Source organism: Lacerta agilis, chromosome 12 (assembly GCF_009819535.1).
Source record: "Lacerta agilis isolate rLacAgi1 chromosome 12, rLacAgi1.pri, whole genome shotgun sequence".
Lineage (NCBI taxonomy): Eukaryota > Metazoa > Chordata > Lepidosauria > Squamata > Lacertidae > Lacerta > Lacerta agilis.
In genome coordinates, this window is record NC_046323.1 from 33316933 (window position 1) to 33344133 (window position 27201).

The 27201-nt window shown below is 42.6% G+C and overlaps 1 protein-coding gene across 2 annotated transcripts; it reads left to right on the forward strand.

The window, feature by feature from the left end:
• The first annotated feature begins 3658 nt into the window (after nt 1-3658).
• Nucleotides 3659-26230, forward strand: PTER (phosphotriesterase related). 2 transcript variants are annotated; one of them, XM_033165358.1, is made up of 5 exons: nt 3659-3724; nt 16200-16648; nt 17190-17455; nt 21198-21338; nt 25077-26230. In XM_033165358.1, the coding sequence occupies exons 2-5, from the start codon at nt 16217-16219 to the stop codon at nt 25285-25287; spliced, it is 1050 nt and encodes a 349-aa protein (XP_033021249.1). In that variant the 5' UTR covers nt 3659-3724; nt 16200-16216; the 3' UTR covers nt 25288-26230. The 2 variants fall into 2 exon arrangements, with proteins under 2 accessions (XP_033021249.1, XP_033021248.1); XM_033165357.1 differs by lacking the exon at nt 3659-3724 and adding an exon at nt 14408-14516.
• The last annotated feature ends 971 nt before the right edge of the window (nt 26231-27201 follow it).

Below are 27201 nucleotides of genomic sequence, written 5' to 3' on the forward strand. Positions count from 1 at the left end.
GGTTTTCCTTTGCTTTGCTTCTAGATGCGCAATGCATTTAAAGCTCTAAAACTGTTGTTGGTGTTTGGTTATTGAAATATACTCGGTGTCAAGTGTGAATTTCATGCTCTTTATTCAGCTCATAGTAGCAATGAATGGATCTTTCCCCAAAACGTCTGCTATATATACATTATTTACACAATGGGCCCCACGTGATTGGCTAATTCCGGGCTACTCCTGTAGGCCAATCAGGTCACTGATTCACTTCCACCTGGAGCTGGATTGGGTGGCTCCTGCGGACCAATCAGACTGCTGCATTCTGGATCCTATTGTTCTAGGATTCAGCTCCGTACATAACAGTTATATAAAATGCCACCGAGTTCACAAGGCACTGATTAACGTAGCACTTATTGTTTTGTTCTCATTAAAGATTGCCCTTTGATCTGACATTGTGCAGATCAGGCCGCCTGTTAAGATGGTATGCCTAAGGATCATGGGTGTAGGCAGGATTTTTGTTAGTCGGCGCAACCTTTTGTTAGGGGGGCAGCACCTCATATTTCTATTGTATTGATTATGGGGGTGCCTAGGATGCCCTCTCCCGCAGAATGTCATGTTCAGTTGTGCTTATAACAGATGAGCCCCATGTTTTACGTATCCGGATTCCAAGCTAATTGGCAGCAATAATGTGGGGTGGAGCTTTGGGGGGCTTCAAGTGGAGGGGAGAATTGTGCAAAATGGGCTTGGATCCTAAAATAGGTTAACAAGCAGCTTCAATTTGAATTGGGGAAAAGAACAAGCCGGCTGCCTTTTGTGCCGGTGACCTGTCCACACAGCCTACCGGTAATTCCTTGCACGTGAATGAACCATGATGCTCTGAGGTCACAGCATCTGCCACATATGGCGAGGGAGAAACGAGTGTGGCTTCCTTCTTGTTCACATGGTGAGAGGCGGAGCCATCTTAAGCATGTCTGGTGCCGTGGTGCAAAGACCCCTCCACACGTTCCTTAGCTATTTCCTGGGTTCAGATATGCCTCCTTTCACTCAGCCCAACAGCAGCCAACCCAGAGATAGCTGCTATATGAGTGTCCATCAACATGTGATGGAATGGATGCAAATGAAAAATAAATCCTACAAAGTGCTGGAGGAGACAGATTTTAGTGTAGATTTAGGTTCCGACTTCAGTGACTCCTGGATAAAGGCTGCATCTTTCAGATGATGCTCACAGACCCACCACAGACCTACTCTTAGACATCCAGGCTATAGTGCTCTGGTGCCTAGATTGCCCACACCAGCTAGTCCTCCAGGTGCTCTTTGCACAAGATGAACATGAGATATGACTGTATTAGGAATTGGCATGGTTCCCCTCTTGGTGTGAGCCATGCCAATTCCTAATACAGTCATATCTCACGTTAAGGGCGCATCAGGTTACGTGTTTTTGGGTTGAAGACCGCGGGAAACCCGGAAGTACCGGAATGGGTTACTTCCGGGTTTTGCCACTCACGCATGCACAGAACTGCCAAATCGCGCCTGCGCAGACACAGCGCTTCAGGATGTGAACGCTGCGGGTTGTGGACGTGCCTCCGTCACGGATTACATCCGCAACCTGAGGTTCCACTGTATAGTACTATAACATTTTGGGAAAAACATTATTTAACGTGATCTAGGGTGGGTAGGAAGAACAGAGCACTTGCATAAATAATCTCTTATTTATTTAATACTTAAATTTATTTAAGTAAATAATCAGGCTTACATTTTGTCCTGCTCCAGAAGCTAGGAGCCGAACCAATGGCTTTTGTTACAAAGGAGATCCTACGTAAATGTCAGGAAGAACTTTCTGACAGTAAGAGCTGTTGACGGTGGAATGGACTCCAACAAGAGGTGGTGGACTCTCCTTCCTTGGCATTTTATAAGCAAATGTCTGGTGGCCATCCATCATGTATAATCCAGCTGAGATTCCTACATTGCAGGGGGTTGGACTGGATGACCCTCAGGATTCCCTCCAACTCTGTGACTTATTTCTTACTCTATTATGCTCCCTGGGTTTATTCACAATGCAATCCATGCCTACTCAGAAGAAAGCCCTAACACAGTGGCAGCATAAAGATGCACCCCTAAACACACTTTGCTGATTCTCAAAAGTCCCACTGAACCTAGGGAGGCTTGCTTCCAAGTAAACATCCATAAAGTTAGGCTGAACATTCCTAAAGTGAGAAGGCTGCCTAGAAGATCTGTCTGTGTGTGGTTATTTTAATAATTGGGGGGTGGGGGAGTATTCCACAGCCATTCCAGGGAGTCAGCTCTCTGAAATCTAGCTCTAAATCAGGAGTCAGGGAGTCAGGAGTTCCTGATCTTCTGACCTAACTTGTTTATTAACTAAAAGAGTTGTGCAAATGCCTCTCTTGAGCCATGGCTCCAGTGGGGTGGAAAGAAGGGTGGCAAAGTGTGTTTGTGTAGTAGTCCCCAGGGCATGCACAGAGTGCACTGCCATCCCCCCATTAGCCAAGGCGCTGAAGTAGCTGGCCTTCTGCCTCCTCATCACGTGGGTTTTAAGAGGAGAGGCAAGTTACCTTTTCCTGCTCAGCAGCAGCCCGAGATGGGCGGCAGCGGCTGCTCGGTGGAATTGGCGGCGCCCCGTGCCTCTCCCTGGAAGCGGAAAGGAGATAGACGCGGGAGAGCAGCGGTGGGCAGGAGAGTGACCCCCTATCAGGGGAGAGAGGATCATTTGCCTCTTGCTGTGAGGCGGCCACGGCTCCGTATCCAACACTTCCTGGGGAAGAGCCTCCAGCCTGGGCTCATTCCTGTGGCAACAGGAAGGTGGGACAGGGAAGCCTTGGGCATGTTTTTCGCCCTGGGTACAAGGGCAGAAATGCGAACACCTCATGGAAACCTCGGGCAAGTCAGAGAGGGAGAGAAACAGTGCTGGGGCAATGGTGCGCAACCTGCGCGCAGCAGCTCCCAAAGCTTCCCGGGGCTTCAGGGGAAAGGGGAGGCTGCTGGCAAAGCCCGCGTGCCTCTCCCACCCCCAGAGAGCAGCCTGGGAACGCAGGGGACAATAACACACACCCCTGCAAGCGCGACGACGGAGGAGGGGCGGCGGCAGAGCAAGGCCAGGCCAGGCGCCTGAAGCCGCAGCGCCTCACTCGCCACCCCGAACACTAGCAGCGCGGACTCCCGCTGCTGGGCGCCCCTGCTGGGTGCCCCTAGCCCTAAGCCAAAAGGGAGAGGGTGAACAGCTCTGGTGAGAGGGTGCACGGAGCTCTTCCCCTGCTGCCGGCTCCCTCAGTAAATGTGCATTAGATCGGGTGGTTTACAAGGCAGCCAAGGCATAGCTGTCAACTTTTCCCTTTTCTTGCGAGGAATCCTATTCGGAATAAGGGAATTTCTCTTTTAAAAACGGGAAAAGTTGACAGCTATGAGCCAAGGCTCTTCCCTACAGATTTAACGGGTTCCCCCCAGGCCGCCTTGACTTTTCCCTTCCTACGCGCGCCGCTTTCTGACAGGTCCTGAGGCCAGCAAAAGGGAACTGGAGCGTTAGGTGGGAACCGCCTCCCCAGGCAAACTCCTGCCTGTGGCCTCAGCGGCCGCCCTGGTTGGCCCAGGAGAAGGGCGGAGTTCAGGAGGCGGGGAGGCCCAGCGAGGCGAGCAGGGCCCTCTTGCTCCGGGAGTGAAGTCCACTTCCTTGTGGGGAGGGGAGCTGCGAGGGCGACGGCAACAGCAGCAGCACCAGCAGAGAGTGACCTGGGAGGTGGGTGAGCCTGGAGAAAAAGGAGCGAAGAATAAGTTTCTTTTAGGGGCCTTGCGAGACCCACCCGCGCTAGCAAGGCGGGAATTTTAGGATGCCGTTTTTGTCAGTCTCGCCTGCTTTGTTTGGTAGAAAACACCACGGACTCGGCTCTCTCCCCGCCCAGGGTTTAATAAAAGGGCGGGAAACCCGGTTGAAGGGTCCCCGCCCCACTGCTCGATTCTCTTTGTCAGGCAACTAGTCCATGAATCCCCTCGGATATATTTGCAGGCCTCGGCTTTCCTAATTGTGGTGGACTTTTGGGTCGTACTTGCCCCCTCCTTTTAAAAAAAAACCTACAGTAATCTGGAATTGCAGACCCTAGTTCTGTAATCAGTCACCATTGAGATTGTTGTTAGTTTGTTATCGTCACAAAATACTGTTAAGATATTGTAAGAATCTGGATTACTGTATCAAAGTGCTTTGTGTATGTTCCTCAAAAGCACTAATTAGAATTTATGCTGTAACCCACTGTAACAGGATTGGGTGTGTGTGTGTGTGTGTGTGTGTAAACTCTTTTATCATTTTACCAGTCCGCTGCCCCCCAAAAGTAATTAAAGCATGCAACTGATGAAAATGTAGTAATCGAAATGTAGGCAGTGGGTGACTATAAGTGATTATTTGCCAAACGGTAATTCACAGTGGAGTAAGAAAGTAAGTGGTATTGTTGTGCCCAAGATGTGGAGGCAGATCCGGCTCCAGGTTTTTGTCCCTACCTACTTATTTCCACTGTCCTTCCTTTTCTCTCTGTGGCTGTCCTTGTTCTTTTTCCTGCATGTACCATCTTGGATGCTTTCTCTTGCATGCCAGTCGTGGTTGTCTTCCTCCACCTTTCGCTCAGTCCTTTTATGCTCCTCTGCCTCAGCTATTCCCCCCCACTTGTGTTGCCTGCCAGCGGCATTTTGAAGCCACTGGGGCTGCTGCAGCCACCCCACTTCCTTGCCAGCTGAGGCTCCTGGGTTCCCTGCCAGGGCAGATCTGCTGCTTCACAGCCCCTGCAGGTGATGTCAGGAGCCAGTACTGAGACCCACAGCAGCCTTCCATTGTCCCCATTATCTGTTCAGGCTTTGGGATTGTCCAGAGCAGCAGACTACTTACTTGGACGTGATGAGTTAGGGTAATTCTTGCAGTTGAACATAGCTGGGATTTGACAAACTAGCTGTCACTGACTGTAGCCCCATGGTTTGCCTGGAATAGATGACTGCCTCTCTGTCCTGGAAAGCGATGACGTTGGTAGGATAGGCAGGGTTTTCACAGAATGCAAGATCTGGTAGCTGAATTATGGACACACTCTGAGTCACATGAAGATGAATGGTAGTGTAATGAACAAAGCTGCTTGCTATTATTAATGATTTTGTAAGTACTCGTATGTCAACAACAGGTTTTGCGTCGGGACCAAATGCTTCTGTTCCAGCTAGCACTTCTTCAGTTTCAGCCACCATGAGAGTTGGAGGTGCAGATAAATGGAAAAGCTACAGCCTTGACTCCTTGATTGAATGCTGCCCTTGTGGATAACATTGGAAAACAGGTGCCCTGACTAGACTAGATATCTACCATTGTCATCTTTTTGTATATAGATAACGTGGCCCATAAAATCAATATCCTATGACATAAGATTAAGAGCTGTTCTGATGTCATGCTGTCTTTCCCGGGAGTGCTTTGGGAAGAATTTCTCTTAGATTAATGTTATGGAAAGCATTATGTTGGAACTGGAAATCCAGTATTATTAGCATCATTTTAATGTTTCCCATGAGTATTCCATGCAAGTTATTCTAAAAATGTTTGTCTGTAAAGCCCCTGAGAGCTCCAGAATTTGAGGGAAGTTTGAACCAGTTGATTGCTGTGCCTGTTGTCTGGAATAGGAGGAAAGCAACAATGAGAGCTGAAGGACAGAAGCAAAACATATTGGGTTTGTTGGACAGTCTGTAATTAAAATATACTGTGCACAAATATGTGCCTGAAGAAAATTAATAATAATAATGCTAAAGTGTTTAATGTTGTCATAGAACCTAAAACTAATGCTGCAGGGCCTCTTAACAATATCTGCTGACCCCAGCCAGTAAGTTGGCAGGGTGTGTGTGTGTGCAACCCAACAGGAGCTGGCCCTGATGTTGTCTGTGCCTGCCTCCCTCCCTCTCTTCCTCCTCACAGTGCAGGGCAGATGGTGTCTTTGCAAAATTGATTCCATGTTCTCACCTGATTCTCAGCCCGAGGAGCATTTACAGAGGTGTGGCTATGGAAGGTGCAGTGAGCAGAACGATTTTTGTCACTCCTCAGAGAAGGAAGAGACTTGTGGTTGTGGCAAGCTACTCCTTTCGAAGGGGGACAGAGGCAGCAGTGTTTGGAGGAATGTTTCATTGTTTCAGTTGTCTCTACACTAATGCACAGAGCATGGGAAGTGAGCCAGAAGAACTTGCATTACTGAAACCTGGTGGGATGATACTCATGAATGACATGTAGAAACTGAGAGGTACAGCCTCTTCCAAAGGAACAGATCAAACAGCCACAGGCAGTTCCTTTTCTTTCACCTTGATTCCCCCTACAGCTTTTGTGATCCTTTTCGATTTTCTGTCCTAAACTGTTGTCTGATCACTGCTTTCAAGAGATTAAGTCTGCAATCCTCAACAAGCCCCACTGAACACAGTGTGGGACATACTTCTGAGTAAACACAAACAGGATTGCACTATGTGGCTATGCTTCAGGGATGGTGGAAGCAAAACTTGTGAAATGGACTTTTGCGTTTTCCTGTCAAGTGGTGTTGTATTAAAAAGGCTATATAAATGTCAATTGTTATTATTAATCCCTTTCCTACATTAGAAGATTTAACGGACATAATGTTTTCCGTAGTGACACCATTGTCACAATCACTTCTGCTGTTTTAATTAGAGGTGGCAACAGTGGCAGTCAGATGTTTAATTATATTTTGTAAAGGTGACCAGAATTAACTCATAAAATTAGCAGCTAATGCAGTGCACACTAAGTTGACTGCTTCTGGCCATAGTTAGGACGAAGAAGAAAATAGTGGTCACAAAGTCCATTAGAGAAGATCCAGGATGAGCACTGTGCCAGAGAGAAAAAATGGAATAAGAAGCCATTTGAAGGAAATGAATCAATTTGTTTCATTATCTGATTCAGTGCGGATCTTCTGGCTGGCTCTTAATTTTTTCAAATTACTCCATGTTATTCTTTGGAAACCTAACATGCTGTCCCAAATAGCTAGCTGTTAGCATTACCTACAGAAATTAAATATTAAACCACAAGCAAATAATTCATTGTTTGTTCAGATTGTACTATCTCAGTCCGGCTAAGAATTCAGAGAAAAGTTTACAACTTATCTTAGGAGGAAATAAATTTGTGCCATCTTGATTTCTATAGCCAAATATCTTTTCACTCTGAGTGTTACCATTTCTTTGCTGTTTCTGGTTCATCTGGCTGTAAAATTGGTGTAGTTCTAGTAAAGAGAACCTTCAAGTATTCTGGCTAAACCAGATCTGGGACTCATTGTCTCTCTTCGCAGTCAAAAGGAACTCTGCAGGTGTTTGAGAGAGTGAAATGTTTCAGTTTATGACAAAGCGTGAAATGTGATATATCTCTTTGCAGCTGGTGTGCTTTCTGCCATTCTGTTGCAATCCTACAAAAACTTGGGAGGATTGTAGGATTGAGTTCCCTTGAACTCAGTGGGATTTACATTTGAGTAGATACGTTTAGCCTGCTTTCTGCTGAACATTACTCCAGACCTACGCAGCTTGTGACTTAAATCAAGCCAAACATAATCTAACAAACAGGATGCAGAAGAAGGAATTTCAGTTGTAGCTTAGTCTCTCTGCTGAAAATACCCTCTTGTCAACAGCTATTAGAGTTGCAGGAGCCCTGTCATTGGCATCTGGACATCCTACCAATACCCCCCTTGTTTTTGCAGTCCCAGCAAAATAAATAAATAAATGGAGTTATTTAATTTCCTATATAAGGGAGATGAGAACAAAGGAGGATGCATATAATGAGGCAGACCATTGTTCCAACTAGCTCAGTGCCATCAACCCTGATTTTACAGTGGCTCTCCAGGTTTTCAGACAGAAATCTTTACCAGCCCTAACTGGAGATGCAAGAAATTGAACCTGGTACTTTCTGCAGGTGCTGCACCATTCGGTTTCAGCCTTTCTTCTGCTTAGAAAGACTTTGGATTTAGGTAGACTTTCTGATAAGGTTATGTCCCTGTGGCTCAGAATAAATAGAAACAGCAAGCCATGTTGTTGTTTTGCAACCTTTATAGTTGTTGTTGTTGTTGTTGTTGTTGTTGTTGTTGTTTGGCAACCTTTACAGAAATCTCTGGGAAGAATTGCTTGATCCAGTAATCATTTTGTATCCTAGAAGGATATGTGTACTTTATGTTCCCCCCCTTTCTTTCTGATACAAATAAGTTTATTACAGAAACTGTAGCAAAATTCCTGTTGAGAGCAAGAAAGATGCAAGCTACACCTGCATCCAAATAAACGTAACAACTTTGTCTTACCCATCGATAGATTTCTTTGATCCTGCATCTCATTTGTGTATGTTAACAGTTGCAGAAGTTTTATTTGGAGGCCACATGACCCGGAAGCTGTCTGTGGACAAACTCCGGTCTCCCTCGGCCTATGGATCATCCAAATGCAGCTTGTGGTTTGTTTGTGGGGAGCCTGGGTTTGGGCATCATGACAAGGCTTGTAGTTCGCTCATGGTGCAGTGCTGGAAGGAGTAGGAGAGGGGGAAGCAGGGAGTTCTGAGAAGGCCTGCATATTTGGATTGGCTTTAAGGAGAGACAGAGAGATAGAGAGAAACTAGAACTATGGGAGTACAGGGATCCCCCCCCCCGCACTTATGCAGAGGTTACTTGATGAGCCTCCATGAGTGTAAGTGAAATCACGTAAAGTAGGGAGCACCACACTTTAACAGGGATGGTGCACGGGGAGAAGAGAGAGAGAGAGAGAGAGAGAGAAAGAAACTCACTTGCTGCTGGGGCTGCTGCCTGGAAGTTGCTCAGGGCCACTGCCCAGCCTGTCCTAAGTCTTCCCTCGCTCAGGCCACTGCCTACCTAGCATGCCTTCCCTCACTGCTGAGCAGCCCAGTATGCCTTCCCTTGCTCACTTCCAGGCAGAAGTCCCGAGCAAAATAACACCTATCTATCTATCTATCTATCTATCTATCTATCTATCTATCTAATGAATTGCACACAAGTGGAATTTGTATAAGTGTGGGGGTGCTGCTGCTGAAAAACATAGTGGCATTAACTAAGGAGCTCTAATTGACAGCAGCATCCTATATATGCCTGCACAGAAGAGAATCTCACTTAATTCAGTGGGGCTTACTCCCAGGCAAGTAGCTATAGGGTTGCAGTCCTAATCTTACAAGGGACACAGGTTCTGCTCCCCACCCTCACCCCCTACCTGAGCAAGTTGGCCTTTTTTAAAGTATATTTTGGGTTTTATTAAAACAGGTTTTGGATGAATACTTACCTCTTCTACTGCATGCTTTCTTTTTAATAATAATAATAATAATAATTGTGTGGGTGTGTAGGCTTAAGCAATATTTCCTCTATCCCTTATATTGTTTTAAAAAGATTTTATTTGACAGTGAATGTCCCACTTCACCTCAGCAGTGGGGAGCATGTGTTTTGTTGGCTTGTTGGCTTGCCTCTAAAACAGCAAATAGTCTTACTGATGGCGGGGGAAAGGTATTATTCTTCAGCAACACTCTCCCACCATTACGATGAAACCATAATCATGCAATTGCTCCAGAATTTGGCTGGTGGGGTTGTACTTCTGCTAGTTAAGCTGCTGCCCATAGTACTTAAAAAAAAGTAACATCTCCATGAGCTCGCAGGTCTTTGTTTTGTTTGAACCTAAAGTATTTTAAACTTAAGCAATTTTAAAATTAAGCCATTTCTCAAATTATGACTTTTCCATTCTACAGTTTGCATTTCACTGCTTTTCACACCTTTCCTAACATACTGATATGTACAGTAAAGTTCCACTGTGAAATTTCTTCAAATCATTTCAGTTTTTTGCAGGTCTTATTAAATGTCAGCGACAGAGCGCCATGCCTGCCATTGAAGTATTTACTGCTGTCTCTAATAAATAACAGTTCTAAACCAAGATACAACACTTTGCATAGACATGCTTTTTGCATGACTGTGTAAATAACTCTGTGAAAGTACCGGGGGGGGGGGCAGGGATTGAGGGCAACTCATCTTTCCAAAAGAGCAAGCTACAATTATCTCTCCACCCCATAGAAGGCAACAAATGGCTACTGGGACATGCCTGTACTGAGCATCTTGGGTCATAGCAATCTGGATTTAGCATTGTTGTTCTGCATCACATTTACAACAAAATGCATTTTTAATATGCCACTATAGAGAGCCTGGACTAACAGCATTAAAATGCGCTTGCCAAGCTGAAATGACTGCAGAGACCGTGTGTGTGATTATTATAGTACAGCAATAAGAGATTACTATATGAAATTAACCTAGGGAGTGTACTCCTTACAAAAGCATTATAATGACTCGGGGCTGGTATTCACACTACTCCACTGGCACAAACCTTATTTGGTAGAGAGATGTTTGCACTGCTATAATAATTTGAGGAACCATTCTAATCTCATTGGAAATTAATACCCCTGTTTGAAAATAAAACGTACTGTTACCTAAGCATTTTGCCCGTGGGCATGGTTCTGGATTATATTTATAATTGATTGTTAAACTATGGTGACAGAATGATCAATTGTTTGTGGTGTGCTTTCAGGTTGATTCAATCTGCGGGGTTTTCTAGATCAGAGTGTTAACTTGCCAAATTAGTCTTGCAAACTTAATCTAGCAAAGAGTACCAGCTTCGTATAGCAGTGTTTCTTTTGTTCCTTTGCTACTAACTATGTAGGGTCTACATATTCAGAGCAGCTGCATGGGAATAGAAAGGAATATAGCTTTAATTTCAAAATGTTTTAGTAGCCTCCTATGTGGTGGCTGGAACATAAGAAAATGTGATCTGCAAAGAACTATCTAGCCAGAAGAGAAGTGTTAGAAACTCAGATATATAAGCAAATGGCTCCTTAAAACAAGGTTGCAGTCTCCAAAACGGAATATGCAATTGTCATTTTGAGGCAAGACAGCTCTAAACTTTTATTTTTCAAATGATGGACTGGCTGTGGTTGATTATCAGTTAAATGTCTGGCTAGTTCAGAGCTAGGTTAAGGAGTTTGAGAACTGAAAGAAGAAAAGTCACTTTATTCAGGGACTGTCGACATATATATTGGCCTGTTCCAACCTCCTTTTCTTAATGGTGACACGAACCATTCATAACGTAAGAATATTCTTCACAACTGTGAGCAGGGCAGTGCGGTAGGGTAAGCGAATACAAGCTACAACCATTCACTGTTATGTTGTTCACTGCTCCTGCTGAGACTGCACAGAGAAAGCATTTTGGTTCCTGAAATCCCTTCTTATTGTGCTGATAAAATATAGCTGATAGAAATCTACAGGTTGTGGCATTAGTGTGAGAAAACAGTCAAGATCCAGTGCTCCCCAGGCATGCACCTCAAGGTGGTGGTGATGTCAGGTGCCATATTGGTGCCCAGGCATCTCCACTTGGTTGCAAGTGGCCAATAGCCAGGTGCAAAATGTGCCTAGCGCCTTCAAACACCGTAGAAGAGTGGTCTGCAGTGCAACCGAGTTTAAAAAAACACTGGAATAGACTGATCTACGACAGGTTGGTCAGAACAAATGGATCATTCTTTGGGGGCAGTAGTTTGGATTATATGTCCTTTTGTTCCCTTCCAACTCTATGCTTCTACATTTTTTCTCCAGTAACGTACACAATCAAGCTTTGTGCCAAGAAAAAGTTGGATGTGCTTGCATCAGTATTCTTAAGTTACCTTATATACAATTGCTCATGTTCAAGTATGACTCTCTTGACAAAAAAGGAACGTGAGTATTGGCTTAGGGTCAGGTTTTTCTGATCCCTTATCTGTTGTGTACGTGTTTAATTATAGGAAAAATCCATAGGAAGCTCAATGGAATTTTTGGTCAAGTCAGAACTACAGACTGTAGGGGTGTGTATGGAGGTTTCACACTTGGGCTGATTCATATGTTATGTTCAGCTACTGATATTTGCATTTGACAGTATGTGCAAGTAAACAACCCACAAAGATGGTGTAACATATGAGAAATGGTGCATATGTAATGATGCAAACTTGACTTCTGAAGCAGGATGAGATCCAGTGGCAGAAATCAGTGCTCAAGGCAAACTGTGCAAGTTCTCCCACATGGGTTATGCTGTTTACTCAAGATATACAAGTGCCCACCAGTTGCTAGAAGTACCATGAATCTCCCAAACCGAAATAGTGGGGCAGCTGTTGACTTCATTGTTACAGAAAACTAGATGAAAAACACAAACACACCTCAGTGGTTAAAATGTTTTTGTGCAGTGTAGTTTTATCAGAGGTGAAAAGGAGCCACGCAGAATAAGTTATGTTGAGCTCAGCATATTGATTAAATCTAATTAACTCTCCAGTTGATGTTTGTTTAAAAATGAGAACATCTCTTTTAAGTGACGAAAGCCAGTCCGTGTTATGCAGTCACATTAACCTTTCTTTCCTTCTTTGCCTTGACTGTAAGTATGGGTAGGAACACTGAATTTTCACCAAAAATATAGCCTGCTCTAACAGAATGTTAGCTCCCATCAAAATTAGTCAATTAATAGCCAGGGCAGAGAGCTCAAATTTAATCAGAATGTACAGGAGATGTATTTTGCTTTTAATGCTTTGCACTAGAGAAATCCCCTTGGAAATCTTGTTGATTGTAAGCACTGTTTGTTACCAAACTTCTGTCTGCTCCTGGACCCAGGAATCTGCGCTAGCAAAGCAATATTTCTTTACCTTCAATAAACAAATCAGTACTTTGACCCACATACTGCAAGGGAGACAGAAGCTTAAATCCCCTGAGAAAGGGTTGAAGGAGTGTGCATGTTTAGCAACAGAAGGGCTGATTAATAGTAGCCATCTTCAAATATTTGTTTCTGTTGCTCCAGAGGATAGGGCCTAAACAAGTGTGTTCAAATTACAAGAAAGGAAATTTCAACGAGGCATTAGGAAGAACTTTCTGGTGGCATGAGCTGTTCAGCAATGAACAGACTCTACTTTGTTAGACATTTTAAAGCAGAGGTTGGAAGGCTACCCAAATTAGAAATGGTGTAGCAACAGATTCCCTTCCTTGGCAGTGATTTGGACTAGAGGACCTTTTGAAATCCCTTCCAATTAAGACTCCAATCCCTTTTTCATTCTACTCTCCAGTGATATTTTCCTTTAGAAGAGGACAGGCACATCTGCCCTTTCATTCCCAAGAAAAGCATTCCCCCCCCCCAACATAGATAAGCCATGCAGTATTGTATGATTCTATGCAAGAGATAAATGCAATGGCAAATCGGCAGGTGTTTTTTCTGCACGAGGTGAGGTTTCGCAGAAAACAGCTGAACCATTCACTGACTGCTGGGTGACACGGACTCCATTTGCTTATTTGCTGGTGCTTTATATTTACAGTGGTACACTGTGGGTAGGTCATCCTATGGCACTATGGAAGGGTGCCAATTTGATGCTTTGTTTCTCCGCAGCCCGAAAAATGGGCCTCCTGGAGAAATGAGCCTCTTGGGCTCTTTGCCCTCTTGACTCCAGCTTATCTGTTGCATTCGCAGAGGGAAGGGGAACCACTGACTATCTGCTTGGAGGGCTTTTTACCAGTAACAAACCAATGTTTATGGTATTATGCGCTAAAAGGCAGACAGGAAAGGCTTCTGTTTAATCAATAATGTATGCTCCAGTTAGTCTTATCCTCTGGACATCATTAAACATGTATTTTGTTTCATAACTGATGATTTTGGCTGACTGGAGTTTATAACTAGATATCCTCAAGCCTTTGCATCTACCATCAGGCAGATCTGAATTGAGCTAGGCAGTCAGCTATGTTTAGTGTTAATGTGGAAAGTAAACTTAAAAACAAGTGAGAGTTGGGAGTTAATTATAAATAGTAGAAGTGGAGGGTATGCAAGAGCAGACCTAATGCCTCTGAACAGAATCAGACAGCAGCAGTAAGGCTTGATGTTTAAATGTTGTAGCCTACTGTGGAGGAGCTTTACTAGTAAGCTTAAAAACTTTGTATATTACAAAATCAAATTAAACCGCACTACATTTTGTTTAAATGGTAAGGAAATGTACGTTCAAGGTTTACTTAATAATGTTAATTGGCAATGGAGCAGTATCGGTTAACAAACGCGTTCCATTAAAAAGATCCACCATAATATCTCACCAGCTTGGAAAGATGCACACTGGTTTCCTTGGCATTGAGCATTGATACATAGGCTTGCAGTCCGACTCTGATTATTTAGGAATAAGTTGCATGGCACTTGGTGGGACCTACTTACAACTAAACATGTGGAATCAGGCTCTTAGTGGTAAATGATATTTGGTAGACAAAGTGAAAGAACCAGGCAATTACCAACTTTGTTTTTTGCTTGTGGCTGAGAAAGCCAATGAAATTAACAGTTGATAGGGAGGACTGAACGAACAAACATTGCTGTTTATTTAATTATTTAAGCCCTTGACTTTTTGGAACTCTGGAATAAATTGCAATAATGTTTTCCTTCAAATCCATTATTAATTCTGCAGTATGTTTCATTTCTAATGAAAAGAATATCCACCTTTGGTGCTAAGGAAGCCTTGATACTCGTCTGTCAGAAAGGTTTGTGCAAGTTCAACAAATCTGCATACAGACATTTGTTTTGCATAATTTATGGCACTTCCATGATCCACACTAGTATCCATAACTCAGTTGTGTCCTGAAAGCAACAGCATCTGTCTGGGAAAAGTCTCCTGCATAGAAGAAAAATGCCATACTCTCCTTGATTATTCCTGCCTATTTCCCCCCCCCCCCGAGTTGCACAGATTTTCTTCCTCATCCTTGATGACAGCTTGCCTAACACAATGGCATATTGATGTATTTCCCCCCCCCCTTCACTTAGAAATGCAAGGTCTCTAATGCTCTGGCATCCTTTTCTGTATTCCCAATCTCTTTTCCTGCAGTTGCATTCCCACTTGGGTAGTCCTGCTGTTGCAAGGCCAACTACTTAGGCTTTGCTGAATCTTTAAGGACTTGTGGTTTACTTGATTGTACAATAGCAGTTCAGTGTGAGCCTCCCATAGGGCTTTGAATCGAAGCAAGAAAAATGTAACTAAAATTCTGGAGAAAAGCAAGTATTTCACCCTCACAATTTCTGTGCCCCCCATCAGCACTATACACTGGTTGTTTTCATGCTCTAGCAAGAGTGAAGATGATAAGATTGCTTAGTATTTTTCTCCTCCCCCTTGTACCACAGAAACAGCCAGCAAGTACTTTCAGTATCAGGACAGAGGTATAGGCAATAATTTAAAAGGAATTTTCGCCTTACCTAGATTCACTTATTTTATCAGCTATTCTCTGTACCGATGTTTGTTTGTGCTTCACTATCCCCAAAGTACCCCAAACCCTGAGAGACTATTCTGAAACTGTGTTTAAGACTATAAAGCTACAGACTTGGAGGTGGGTGGGGAGAGGAAGTCCATATATAAAGATTTAGTAATGTTTGAATTGACTGCAAAACAAAAAGGCTCGTCATCCAGCTTTGGTGACAAGTCCCTCCATTAAGCCTTGAGTTTTGCTTTGACTCACCAGTGTGCAGTAGTTTGTACACTGATAAAAAAGATTTGACCAGCTTTATAACTACATGACATAGATTGGATGACACTTTTAAGAATATTTAGTAAGTATCTTCAGACGGAAGGACAAGCTATGCCAGCCAATCTTGATTTCCTTCTAAAGTATCCTTGTTCATTTTGTATAGCCTGCTTTCTCTCTCTTTTTAAAAGATTTCTCTTATTGAAGGATTTTCATAGACAACGAGGGTACATACAACATCTCTTTTTTCAGTTCATAGAGTCCTTTCTATAGGTCAGTTACATTTGGTGTGAGACACTGCTGTCATAGACATCGAAAATGGCAAACCCATGCCAACACCAGAAATATAAGACAAACTAGGGGACACCCAAATACCTTCGCTGACCCATCACCAGCAGCACACTTTCTTAAATAACCCAACAGAAAAAGCAGCAGCAACTACTAGGCCTCTGACCAACTTTGAAAAACTTCTCCTGACATCAGTGGGACACAGCAAGGGGATTGTATCCACAATATACAAAATATTACTCCAAGACCTTAAAAATCCCTCACTGCAAACAAAGGTTATGAAATAAACCCTACCCAGTGGTCTAAACCACCCTTCTCAGCCAAAAGAAGGGAACTCACATCGAAACTAGTTGAGTTTGCTCTTTGATGCATGGAGCAAAATTGGTGTAAGGGTCTCTAACACCTTTCTGTCTATTTTTCTAGAATACACCTTTTTAAAGATGCCTTCGCTGAAGGGTAAAGTCCAGACTGTTTTGGGCCTTGTTGAGCCTAGCCAGCTTGGCTACACGATGACCCACGAGCACTTGACAATGGATTACACTTGCTGTTACTACCCACCTCCTTCAGGCCAAGAAGCACTCTCTGAAACATCCATTGAGATGAAGAACTTGTTTTGGCTGAAACAGAATCCCTACAGCCACAAAGAGAACCTCCTCCTGCATCAAGAAACGAGTGCTGTGAAGGAAGAACTGCTGCAATTCAAAGCTGCAGGTGGTGGGACCATAGTGGAAAATACAACCACAGGGATAAGGAGAGACATGAAGACCCTAAAGAAGCTTGCGGAAGAAACCGGTGTCCATATTATTGCAGGCGCTGGCTTTTATGTGGGTGCCACTCATTCTCCTGAAACACGAGCGATGTCTGTGGAGCAGGTGGGTCTCGAAACATACTGAAAGTTGGCGCTCTCATTGGCAACCTCTGAATACCTCAAGATACTATACACTCAAGATACGTTGTTTGCCTTTAACATAATTAAAATAGGAAGCCTCGAAATTGGGAATTAAGTATGTGTGTGTGTGCATAATACGCTGGGTTGGATACAGAGGAAGTCACCTCTATTGTGGAAGAGCTTTTCCTGACAAGGCAAGATCCTTCCATGAGAAAATGAACTGCTGCTGTTATAACAGTGCATCCTGCATCTCACGCACAGTATTTTAGGATGCATGTGTGAGCTAACTTTCTGTTGCCCACACCCTTTGGTCATGGTTTGCCATTTTCCAATGCCATCCTAGGTGAGGTGTGTCTATTGACTTTCAGGAGAAATACAAAAAACATCCCCGCTCACTCAGGCATTTGAAGGCCGAAAGATACTGACCATGGCAACCTTGAAATTAGGAACTACATTATTTTACTTAAATTTTGATACCATGCAGCACAGAGAGCTTTAACTAAAAGAATGTTTATTTTCTACAGCTGACGGAGGTTATAGTTAATGAAATTCTCAATGGAGCTGATGGAACCGACATAAAGTGTGGGGTCATAGGAGAAGTTGGCTGCTCATGGCCTCTGACAGAAAGTGAAAACAAAGTACTACAAGCAACGGCACATGCTCAGTCACAGCTTGGCTGCCCTGTCATCATCCACCCTGGCAGGAATAGTGATTCACCTTTCCAGATCATTCGAATTTTGCAGGAAGCTGGAGCTGATACCTCAAAAACTGTCATGTCTCACATGGACAGGTAAATGAGCCACTCTGGTGTTGGATTGTTTGTAAATATTTCTGCTTCTAGACCAAGGGTTGTCAACCTGGTCCCTACCGCCCACTAGTGGGCGTTTCAGGATTCTAGGTGGGCGGTAGGGGGCTCTACGGCACAAGCTGAATCCTCCTTCCATCGAGCACTGATGGGCAGTAAGGAAATTTTACCATCAAGAAAGATACATTAGTGGGCAGTATGTATTAAAAGGTTGACTACCCCTGTTCTAGACAGTGGAACTTTTAAGAAACCCACAGCAGGTTGAACCTAATCAGGTTTTATCAGTGTTCTGATACTTCAATACAGCAAACATTGTCACAGTTCCAGCAATTGCAGTACTCAAAATATGGCAATTGTAGGAATACTTTAATGCAGATACATACCATACTGCCAGACTGAAACTCTAGTGAAGTTGGTGACAACCCTCAAAGCGGCATGTATGTGCAAAACTGCTTAGTCCTGCTGAGATCTACAAATCTTTAATTCCAAAATGCTGGCAGTGTAAATGGTTTGTAGATCTCAGTGCTCATTAGAATAAGAGTGTCTGTTCATGTTGGGGAGTCGCTCCTTGAGCACCTAAATAAATCATCACATTTTCAAAGTCTACATTGCGTTTATCAAGACCCATTTATGTCAGAGAAACGTTCAGCACCATAACTAAAATATTGTGCTGAGATACAACACTTACAACAGTGTTTGGACTATATGAAGTTGCACAACCCCCTTCAAAACTTATTAGAACATCAATGTCACATCAATGTCACTTCTCCAACTTCATTGGGTAATCCCTGTCTGGCTCTTAAACCTCTTTAGTTGCTTCCCTCCCCCAGCTTTGCACACCCCCAACACTTACTGCTAACTCCCCACATTCACAGGCGTACATTCAGTGACGCTCCTCCCTTTGGACTCCTGTGTTGTCCTTTCTCTCTGCCACTTCATGTCTCTTTAGAGCATTGTGACCCTGTTTCCCCCTACATTCAGTATTCCAGTGAGGCCACATCAAACACATTGGAGCTCACAATTGGGCATAGACGCAATAAAGTATCCTGGCTAGTGTCCCACATTCCCCTGAGGGTGCCTAATCTGTAGTTTGAGAAATATAGCATCAAGTTGCATACAACTTTGAACAGACACAAATATCTCCTGTCTTTTCATCTTTGACTTATTTGGCTTCTTAAATTAGCATACTCTTCTGTGGCAAAAACTCTAGGTGGGATACTGGTTGAGGGGGCATCCTCAAGTACATTAGCTAAGATCTGCTAAAAGCCCAGTCTTGCACATGTTCATTTGGAAGCAAGTTCTGCTGAGTTCTATGGAGCTCAGCTGGGGTATTCCGCTAAGTTTTTCTCAGAGCAGACCTGTTTATTTAATGGTACTTACTTAGTGTCCATTAATTTAACCTTAGTTTTAGGTAAATACCACCTATTGTTTAAATTGGTTGCATTTTGTCAGCTAGGTGGTATAAAGTGGTACACCAAGACCCTCTGCACATTTCAGATAGTCAGCAAATAGAAGCTTGAGAACTGCGGATAATGGACGGCACTGAGCTGTTCGCACCAAAGGTTTGATTCTGTGTAAGAAGAGCTTCCCATGTTCCTAACTGGTAGCTGGTCCAGCCTGCTGCATAAAGGCCATCTGCCTTCCCCTCCAGTATGTGGTAACATTTGGCATGGACACACTGGAGAACTATGTATCTGCAGATCAGATAGCTTTAAATAGCCCGACTCTCTTCCCTGAGTTATCTGTTGCAGGATAAGAATGGATCTTCCCCTTTCTCCAGACTATGTTGCAAAAAAAACACCCCAAGCCGCAACAATTCCACACGTCCTTAAATAGGTTGAATCCTCTCCTGCTACAACTGCAAGCTGTTACTGTTACCTCTGTAAACAAAAGTCACAGACCGTCTGTGGAGACCAAAGTAGTGGATTCTTCACCCCTTCAGTTACAAAAACATGGTCTCTGCTGCTAAGCCACATTTATATGACCTTGTGTGGCTGATGATTAGTTGGCAGATGACCATGTATTGATTAGCATTGCTGAAGGCTGGAAGCTATTTGTAGTCATATGACTTATCATTGAATTGTTGTGAGTGCTCTATAGCACACTCTGTAAAACTGATTTTCCCTGATCATACATGTATAATTTAAATGTGCTTTCCATGAAACACCATGTATGTTACTACCTACATTTCCACTCGTGCTTAGGCATTTATGAGACAACGGAAGCCTAAATGATTTTTTTAAAAAAATAAAATAAAACACAAACTCTCTTCCAAATTGCAACTACTTTCTTGTCTGATTGCCTAGAATTAATTCTTGATTGCTTCAGGTAACCATGCCGGTTGCTATTGACAGGCCTAATTTAAATAAATCCCCAACTCTTTTAATATATATTCACACCTATACCTAGAAAAGCATATTCCTATGAACGTGATTTTAAAATTATAATAATGCAAAATATTGCCACTACTACAGCGTATAAATACATTTACATAGCAATTTTGGCTTCTAGTGTTGAGCTGTAAATTAAAGCCATGCTACTTGCACAGTACGTCGAAAGTCTTTTGGATAAGAATCTCTGGTCCTATGTAAACTGTGATTATTATTATTATTTTTTTAAAAAAAATTTTATTATTAATTACAGTTGGCAATAATGAGTGTCCTGCTGGTGCCAGTTGTGTTTGAACAAGAGCTTTCTCTCACTCGTTCCATCTGTTCCTTCTACTTAATCCTGCTGTTAAGTCACAATATTGAATTTGTGACATCAGTCATTTCCATAGCAACAGACTATGATGCAACTGAATTAACTGTTAATGGCTTTGTGGCATTAAGCAGAAGGAGCACCAAGGTGAGAATGAGGTGAGAATGATTCTTTTGAGTTTCACCCATACAGTATTTTTGGGTAGTCGGGCAAGAGAAGGAGAAAGGGTAGAAGAATGCAAATAGTTTGACAACACCCCACATCCAACACTTCATGGAGGGCAAAGGGCAAACCCTCCTTCTTTCCACTCTGTCCTTTGCCAACATTTATGCCAAATGTACAGAGTTAAGTTATTGGCAATATATATATATATATATATATATATATATATATATATATATATATACACACACACTGTATATTCTTCTTCTTGACATCACCTCTTATCTTATCAGAAATTAAAGTTTGTTAGAAGTGACATTTAAAAATAACCAGAAGGTTTCATTAACCAGAAGGACAGGAAACAAAATGTTACTACCATATGTTAGAAATGTAACCCCCCCCCCCATTTTTCAAAGGGGGTTTCCTTAGGTGGAGTAACCTACTTCTGTCTTCTTGGTGTAGATGTACCAGAAGAATTTTAAGATATATTTCAGACAGGGAAACTGAAGGAAAATGCAAATGAGGCAATATCTGCCCTCAGTTATCTACAGTAGTTCACCTTTATTAATTGTAGTTATGTAATGTAGGCTGCAATTCTGTTTACCTGGGAGTAAATCCTATTGAACTCAACGGGACTTACATCAGAGCAGACATACAGGGTGAGTTCCACGGGGCCTCTTTTAAAAAAGACTCACCCTGCATATGCTGGATTGTGCTGTGAAGTTGACTTCTAATGAATGAATCCCTTATGAAGGAATATTTGCTATGTTTGAAGGCTATTGTCAAATGAGCTTAAATGATTCAAGTCAGCTATGAGAGAGAATTGCATTGAGCAAGTTTATAGTGTATACTGTGATTTGTACAGGACTATATTTGATGAGAAGAAACTGTTGGAGTTTGCTGAGCTTGGATGCTACTTAGAGTACGACCTCTTTGGAACGGAATTCATTTTGTACCAAATGAATCCTGATATTGATATGCCAAGTGACAACGAAAGAATTTTAAGGTATGTATTGCAATGCATTAAAATGTACAGGCATGGAAACTTCTGCTGGAGATGGCAATGTTGTTAGTGTCCAGGTTTTGAAAGTACTGTACCACAAACCGAGCCTGCGTGTAACTTGCACTAGCATGGCATTTCCATATGCCTGCCTTCAATGGATAGGTATTCTAATTAGTTTAACGTATTAAATCACAAAGGTCCAGGGCAGACATAACACTGAGTCGCTAAGCATGGTTAAGAAATAAGAAGTGGAGAGCCCATCCTCATTCCTTTTGCGTTAAAATTTATCTTTCTCTTTCCCTGAGATCTTTCACAATAGGCCAAACCAGGTGTTACAGCAGCACAATGTTTATGCTCTGTAATTTCAATATCCTGTAGCAGTGATAGAGCCATTTAAAGCACAGCTGTGGCATAAAAGGGGAATTCAAACTTCTGAGACCAAAAGTCCAGCCCCAACAGGAGACAATATATGGGGAGAAAGCATCTATAGGGGAAGGGTTCAGCCAGAAGATGGTTCTTCTATACCCTGTTTGATAAGAAATTGGCACAACCAGCATTGTAACAGGTTGTGACTCTCTTAAGCTTCCATTTTGACTTCATGGTTAAGGGTTAACGCCAGGCATAGGCAAACACAGCCCTCCAGATGTTTTGGGACTACAACTCCCATCACCCCTGACCACTGGTCCTGTTAGCTAGGGATGATGGGAGTTTTAGTCCCAAAACATCTGGAGGGCCGAGTTTGCCTATGCCTGGTTAACGCTAACCAAGGTCTTCCTTAACTATAGTTAGCAAATCAGCTTCAAAACTTGCTTATGATGAGTGTGCTTTAATCATGGTTAAGGCACACTCATCATAAGCAAGTTTTGAAGTGCAGGCAGAATGAGTGCAGAAGCAGCGGGAATGTGGTGTCCTGTAGCCCCCTCCTAATCTGCTAACCAGGGTTAGAAAACGGGATTCGTTCATCTGCAGTAGACCTTCTTAATGTAGGAAGTCTGTTCCTCTCCCTTGTGCTTACCTATCAATACTAAATTCACGTTACAAAAAGCAAAGCGAATCAAGAACTGATGGGACAAGAACAAACATTTCCACAGAAGTTTCAATGCAAAATAAATACAGTGGTACCTCTGGTTACGTACTTAATTCGTTCCGGAGGTCTGTTCTTAACCTGAAACTGTTCTTAACCTGAAGCACTACATTAGCTAATGGGACCTCCCGCTGCTGCTGCGCCGCCAGAGCACGATTTCTGTTCTTATCCTGAAGCAAAGTTCTTAACCTGAAGCGTTATTTCTGGGTTAGCGGAGTATGTAACCTGAAGCGTATGTAACCTGTACTGTACTGGCACTCTGGCTGTTGACACACATTACTTACTATTTGGTTGTCAATACAAACCAGCGTCTTCTTTTTAGCTCTTATGTGTATGGGGGCGCTGCAAAAAAAACCCCCGCATGATTGCGCATCACAGAATAATAACACATTGCTTAAAATCCTGCTGCTCTCATTAGGAAAGAAGTTAAACTAGGTAAAACTGAAGGTGTGAACTTCGTTTCAGCTTCTCTGTCAACCTGCCCTATACTGAGTTAAATTAACATACTGTGAAGTTGCTCCTAAAACCTCTCTGCTTCTTGACTAATCTGGAACCAATTTTGTGATGAATGAAAGCGCTCCTTGGACAGATACGATTGGAAGTTATGCAGGTAGAAAGGCTATTATTATCAGTAATGCTTTTGCTATTGATTGTGGCAACAGTTCACAATACAATACTCGTTTTTCCTCAACATGACAATTCCCTCATAATTCCTTCCCGAAACTGGCATTGAACAAAAGTAGCAGTAGGTTTTTATAGGGAGACAAGATTGCCTTTCACCCAGAACGATTTGCGCATTTATGCTAGAGATGCCATTAAACTTCTTTTTGTGCATTCAGTTTATTGTTGGTGAGCATGCTAGGAAAACTGGCAGGCTACTATTAATTCATAGTCAGCTCATGTTTAGCTTGTATTCATCATAGTCATACAAATCAAGCTGACCTCTGTGTCTGGTTATAAACACTGGAGAGGGAAAGGTATTTTTCAGACTTCACTCATGTTCAGTTCCACTAACACTGAATAAAAGATTTGTAAATATCCAAATTTGCATGTGCATCTTTAAATATGTCCCTTGAGACAGCATAGGATTGTATAGAGATTTATTTATTTATTTGGTCTTACGATAAGTTCTCAAAATTTTATTACTGGAAATTATTACTGAAATATTCAAAAGTATAGTTATGGTGAGTTTTGAGAGCAATTATGTGGAAAGAAAGTTGTTTTCTTTTAAAATCATTGCTGGCTTGCTTATTTGTTAATCTGTCAATTCAAGGATGTTTGAGGTGGGTGAAGCGATTATGCTCTTGTAATACTGCATTCATAATAATATATTGCTGCTTATTAGCTCAGATGTGGCTACAGTGATCATGTAAAGCTCAGCCTCGCTGATAATAGTCAGCAACATAGGGAACTCTTAATGCTTGTGACCAGATAATCTTGATTCATTCCACTATGGTTACAGTGTTCATAATAACAAATAACTGAGTATCCCAAAACCACCCATGTCCAACTACAGAATTCTGCTCTCTGGACTGTGCTGACCCCTCAGTATTTCTGAATTGCACCTGTTTTGCTAGTAGAACATTCAAAGCACGGTGCTAATAAGAGATCCAGCTCTGTCATCTCATACACAGGATTTCAGGAAGCAAACTTTCTCATGTGAATAAGCCCTTGGCCGACTAGGCCTTGTTGCTTCATCACACCTGTATTTGGTCATACGTTTATGTAGTCAGTTAGATCTAAGACAGAATGCTCTTGGATGCCTATTCTTTATAGATTTCATGCATTGAGAGTGTGCAGAGTTCTGTTTGCTGGTATCTTGTGCATGGAATTGCCAAACCTCAGCCTTCATTCACAGGCATTGTAGGATTTTCGGGAGGTGGATAGTGGCTGCCTGTGTTGGATTGCATTTCATCATCAGTTTCCCTAGCTGTTAGACAACTTCCCTCCCCATTCAGCTGCCAGTCCTCAAATGCATACTTCTCCTTTTGTCTAGATGTTTCCCAGCCAAACTGATTTTTCACTTCCCTCAAAGAAGCTGCATTATTTGAAAGCATTCTACAACTTGGATAAATATTCCATTATGTCACAACAGCTCTGCCAATAGCTGGTGCCTAGGCAGGCAAAGTGTTGGGCGAGTATCATTTTCAGCCAATTTATAGGCATAGCAGCTGTGTTTCCATATCATGCTAAACCATAGTTTAGCACAGCTAGCAGGGACAAGCCACAGCAAGCCTCGGGATTGTGCAGTCTCCCTGTTCCTCCTCCCATGGAACCAGGACGAGGAGTTCAGAAGCTACTAGTTCCACTTTTGATTAAGTACGGCTTACCATGTCATCTGCCATGTCCCTTGGACCCCAGACCTGTAGCCCATCTTAAACTGTGGTCTAAGTTTCAGACAAGCCACTTTCAGTAATGTTGGGTTGTAGACTACTTATTTGAAACTGACCACAGTTGTTGGTCCAAATGATATGACAAACAGCAGATAAGCAAAAACAGGAGGGAAAGGTTAGTTTGTTACATTTCTTTTAAAACACACAAGAATAGTTAATTTAATTTAAAATAGTGTGACTCTGTACCTGATAATTATTTCTGCATTGCTATCAGATTAATATGAACTATACCTTGACTGCTGTGTATTGTCTGTATTTTTGCAGGGTTCGGATGTTGATTGATGAAGGCTATGAAGACAGAGTTTTGCTTGCTCATGACGTGCACACAAAAAATAGGTTGAAGAAATATGGGGGTCATGGATATTCTCACATACTTGAAAACATAGTACCAAAAATGTTAATCAGAGGCATATCGCAAAAAAAGATTGATAAGCTATTGGTAGGAAATCCCAGACGATGGTTGACTTTCAAGTAGGGACTTCTAAGTATTGCTGTGGCTAGATTTGCTTCTGTGAAACTGGAAATCTGAAACCTAAATTGAGGAAAACTGAAGTCCTACAAATCTGGCATCTTAAGAGTAGAATAAGCCATAGTATACCTACTGTTTGTGTTCAGATACAGGTAGTGGGGGCAGTTACACAGCTTCGCTAAAGGGCAATTTTTATATGTAATAAGCATTTGCTTGGCAAGTATGGTAGAATTGTATAGCTCTGTTCCAAATACTATTTCTAAAATCACCATAAAGCTGCTGCGATGCATTCATGCAGTGCTTTTAGGGGATACTCCCAACAGCCTTGAGAACAGCATCATGCTGTGCAAAGGCTGAGACTGATGGAGTAATTATGATGGCTTCTGCGGGCTCATTCTGGAGTTGGGCCCAAGCACCATTGCTGGAACGTTTATGCATAATCTTAGCTGGGATCCTGTAAACCCCAGCTGCATGCCTTAAGGCACTTCTGCACAGGCACAGGAAATTCCCCATTGTTGTTTTATTTTCAACTTCACTCTGATGTGTCAGGTGACACTTGAAAGTAGGAGTGGGGAACCTGTTACCCTCCAGATGCTGGACTGCAATGCCCGTCATTCCTGACCACTGGCTATGCTAACTGGGATCACTGGGACTGGAGTCTTAATAATATAAGGATGGGTACTGGTTTCCCATCCCTGTTTTAGTGTCGCTGATCTGCAGGAGAGCTGCTATAGAGAAGGCAGGAACCATGAGTAGAAGCAGAAATACAATAATACTTTTGTCAGCTTTCCATGAAACATACATCAAAGTCAGCTGCCCAGTATATTTGTATTCCTGATATTTATGGTCAAAACACTTTAACCCCCGTGCCTCCTTTGACCTTCCCTTTTAATATATTGTGTGAATCCTACTTTGAATTGAAATTTTAAAATAAAGCAAAAAAATATGACTGGGGCTCTAAGAAAATATAGAGGTTGCATTTTTAAAAACGTGGGTCCTTTTGAAGATGATGTAATGGCTGTATTACTTTAGGAATTTTCTGTGAATGTATATTCAGACATTCAGGATTTAGTCCCAAGTAAAGTGCTTGTGGTTTCAGTAGGTGCCGCTGTGGGTTAAACCACAGAGCCTAGGGCTTGCTGATCAGAAAGTCGGCGGTTCGAATCCCCGCGATGGGTTAGCTCCCGTTGCTTGGTCCCAGCTCCTGCCCACCTAGTAGTTTGAAAGCACGTCAAAAGTGCAAGTAGATAAATAGGTACCGCTCCGGCGGGAAGGGAAATGGCATTTCCGTGAGCTGCTCTGGTTCGCCAGAAGCGGCTTTGTCATGCTGGCCACATGACCCGGAAACTGTACGCCGGCTCCCTTGGGCAGTAACATGAGATGAGTGCCGCAAGCCCAGTCGGACACGACTGGACCTAATGGTCAGGGGTCCCTTTACCTTTACAGTGCTTGTGGTTTCAGGATTTCCACTTAAAAGCACAATCTTTATCAACTTAGTTTAATGGAGCATACTCCCAAGTTGGTGTGCCTAGGGTTATTTTTGGCTAAAATTACCTCCCTCCAAAATGATTTTTTGCCTAATACTGATGCTCCTACTAAGTATCCATATGCTCTTTATTTAATGATTAGTTTTTATAAAATAATATTCAAAATTTAAAAATGTTCGCAATGTATAATTACATATTGAGAATTTAAATAGCATTTTAAGGGCTGGATTGCAAAACCGTTATCAGGTTGAATAAAAACATTTAAAAGCCTCCAATACACAGTAGCCTCAATTGAACGCACTTCAGTCTCATTGAAAATCAGCTACTACAGGCGCACAGAATGAGGTGTCCTTACTTTGATTTCAACAGGTTTAAACATGCTCATTTCTGCATCAGCTATTGGTCCATGGACTCAGGTGATCCAAACTTTTGC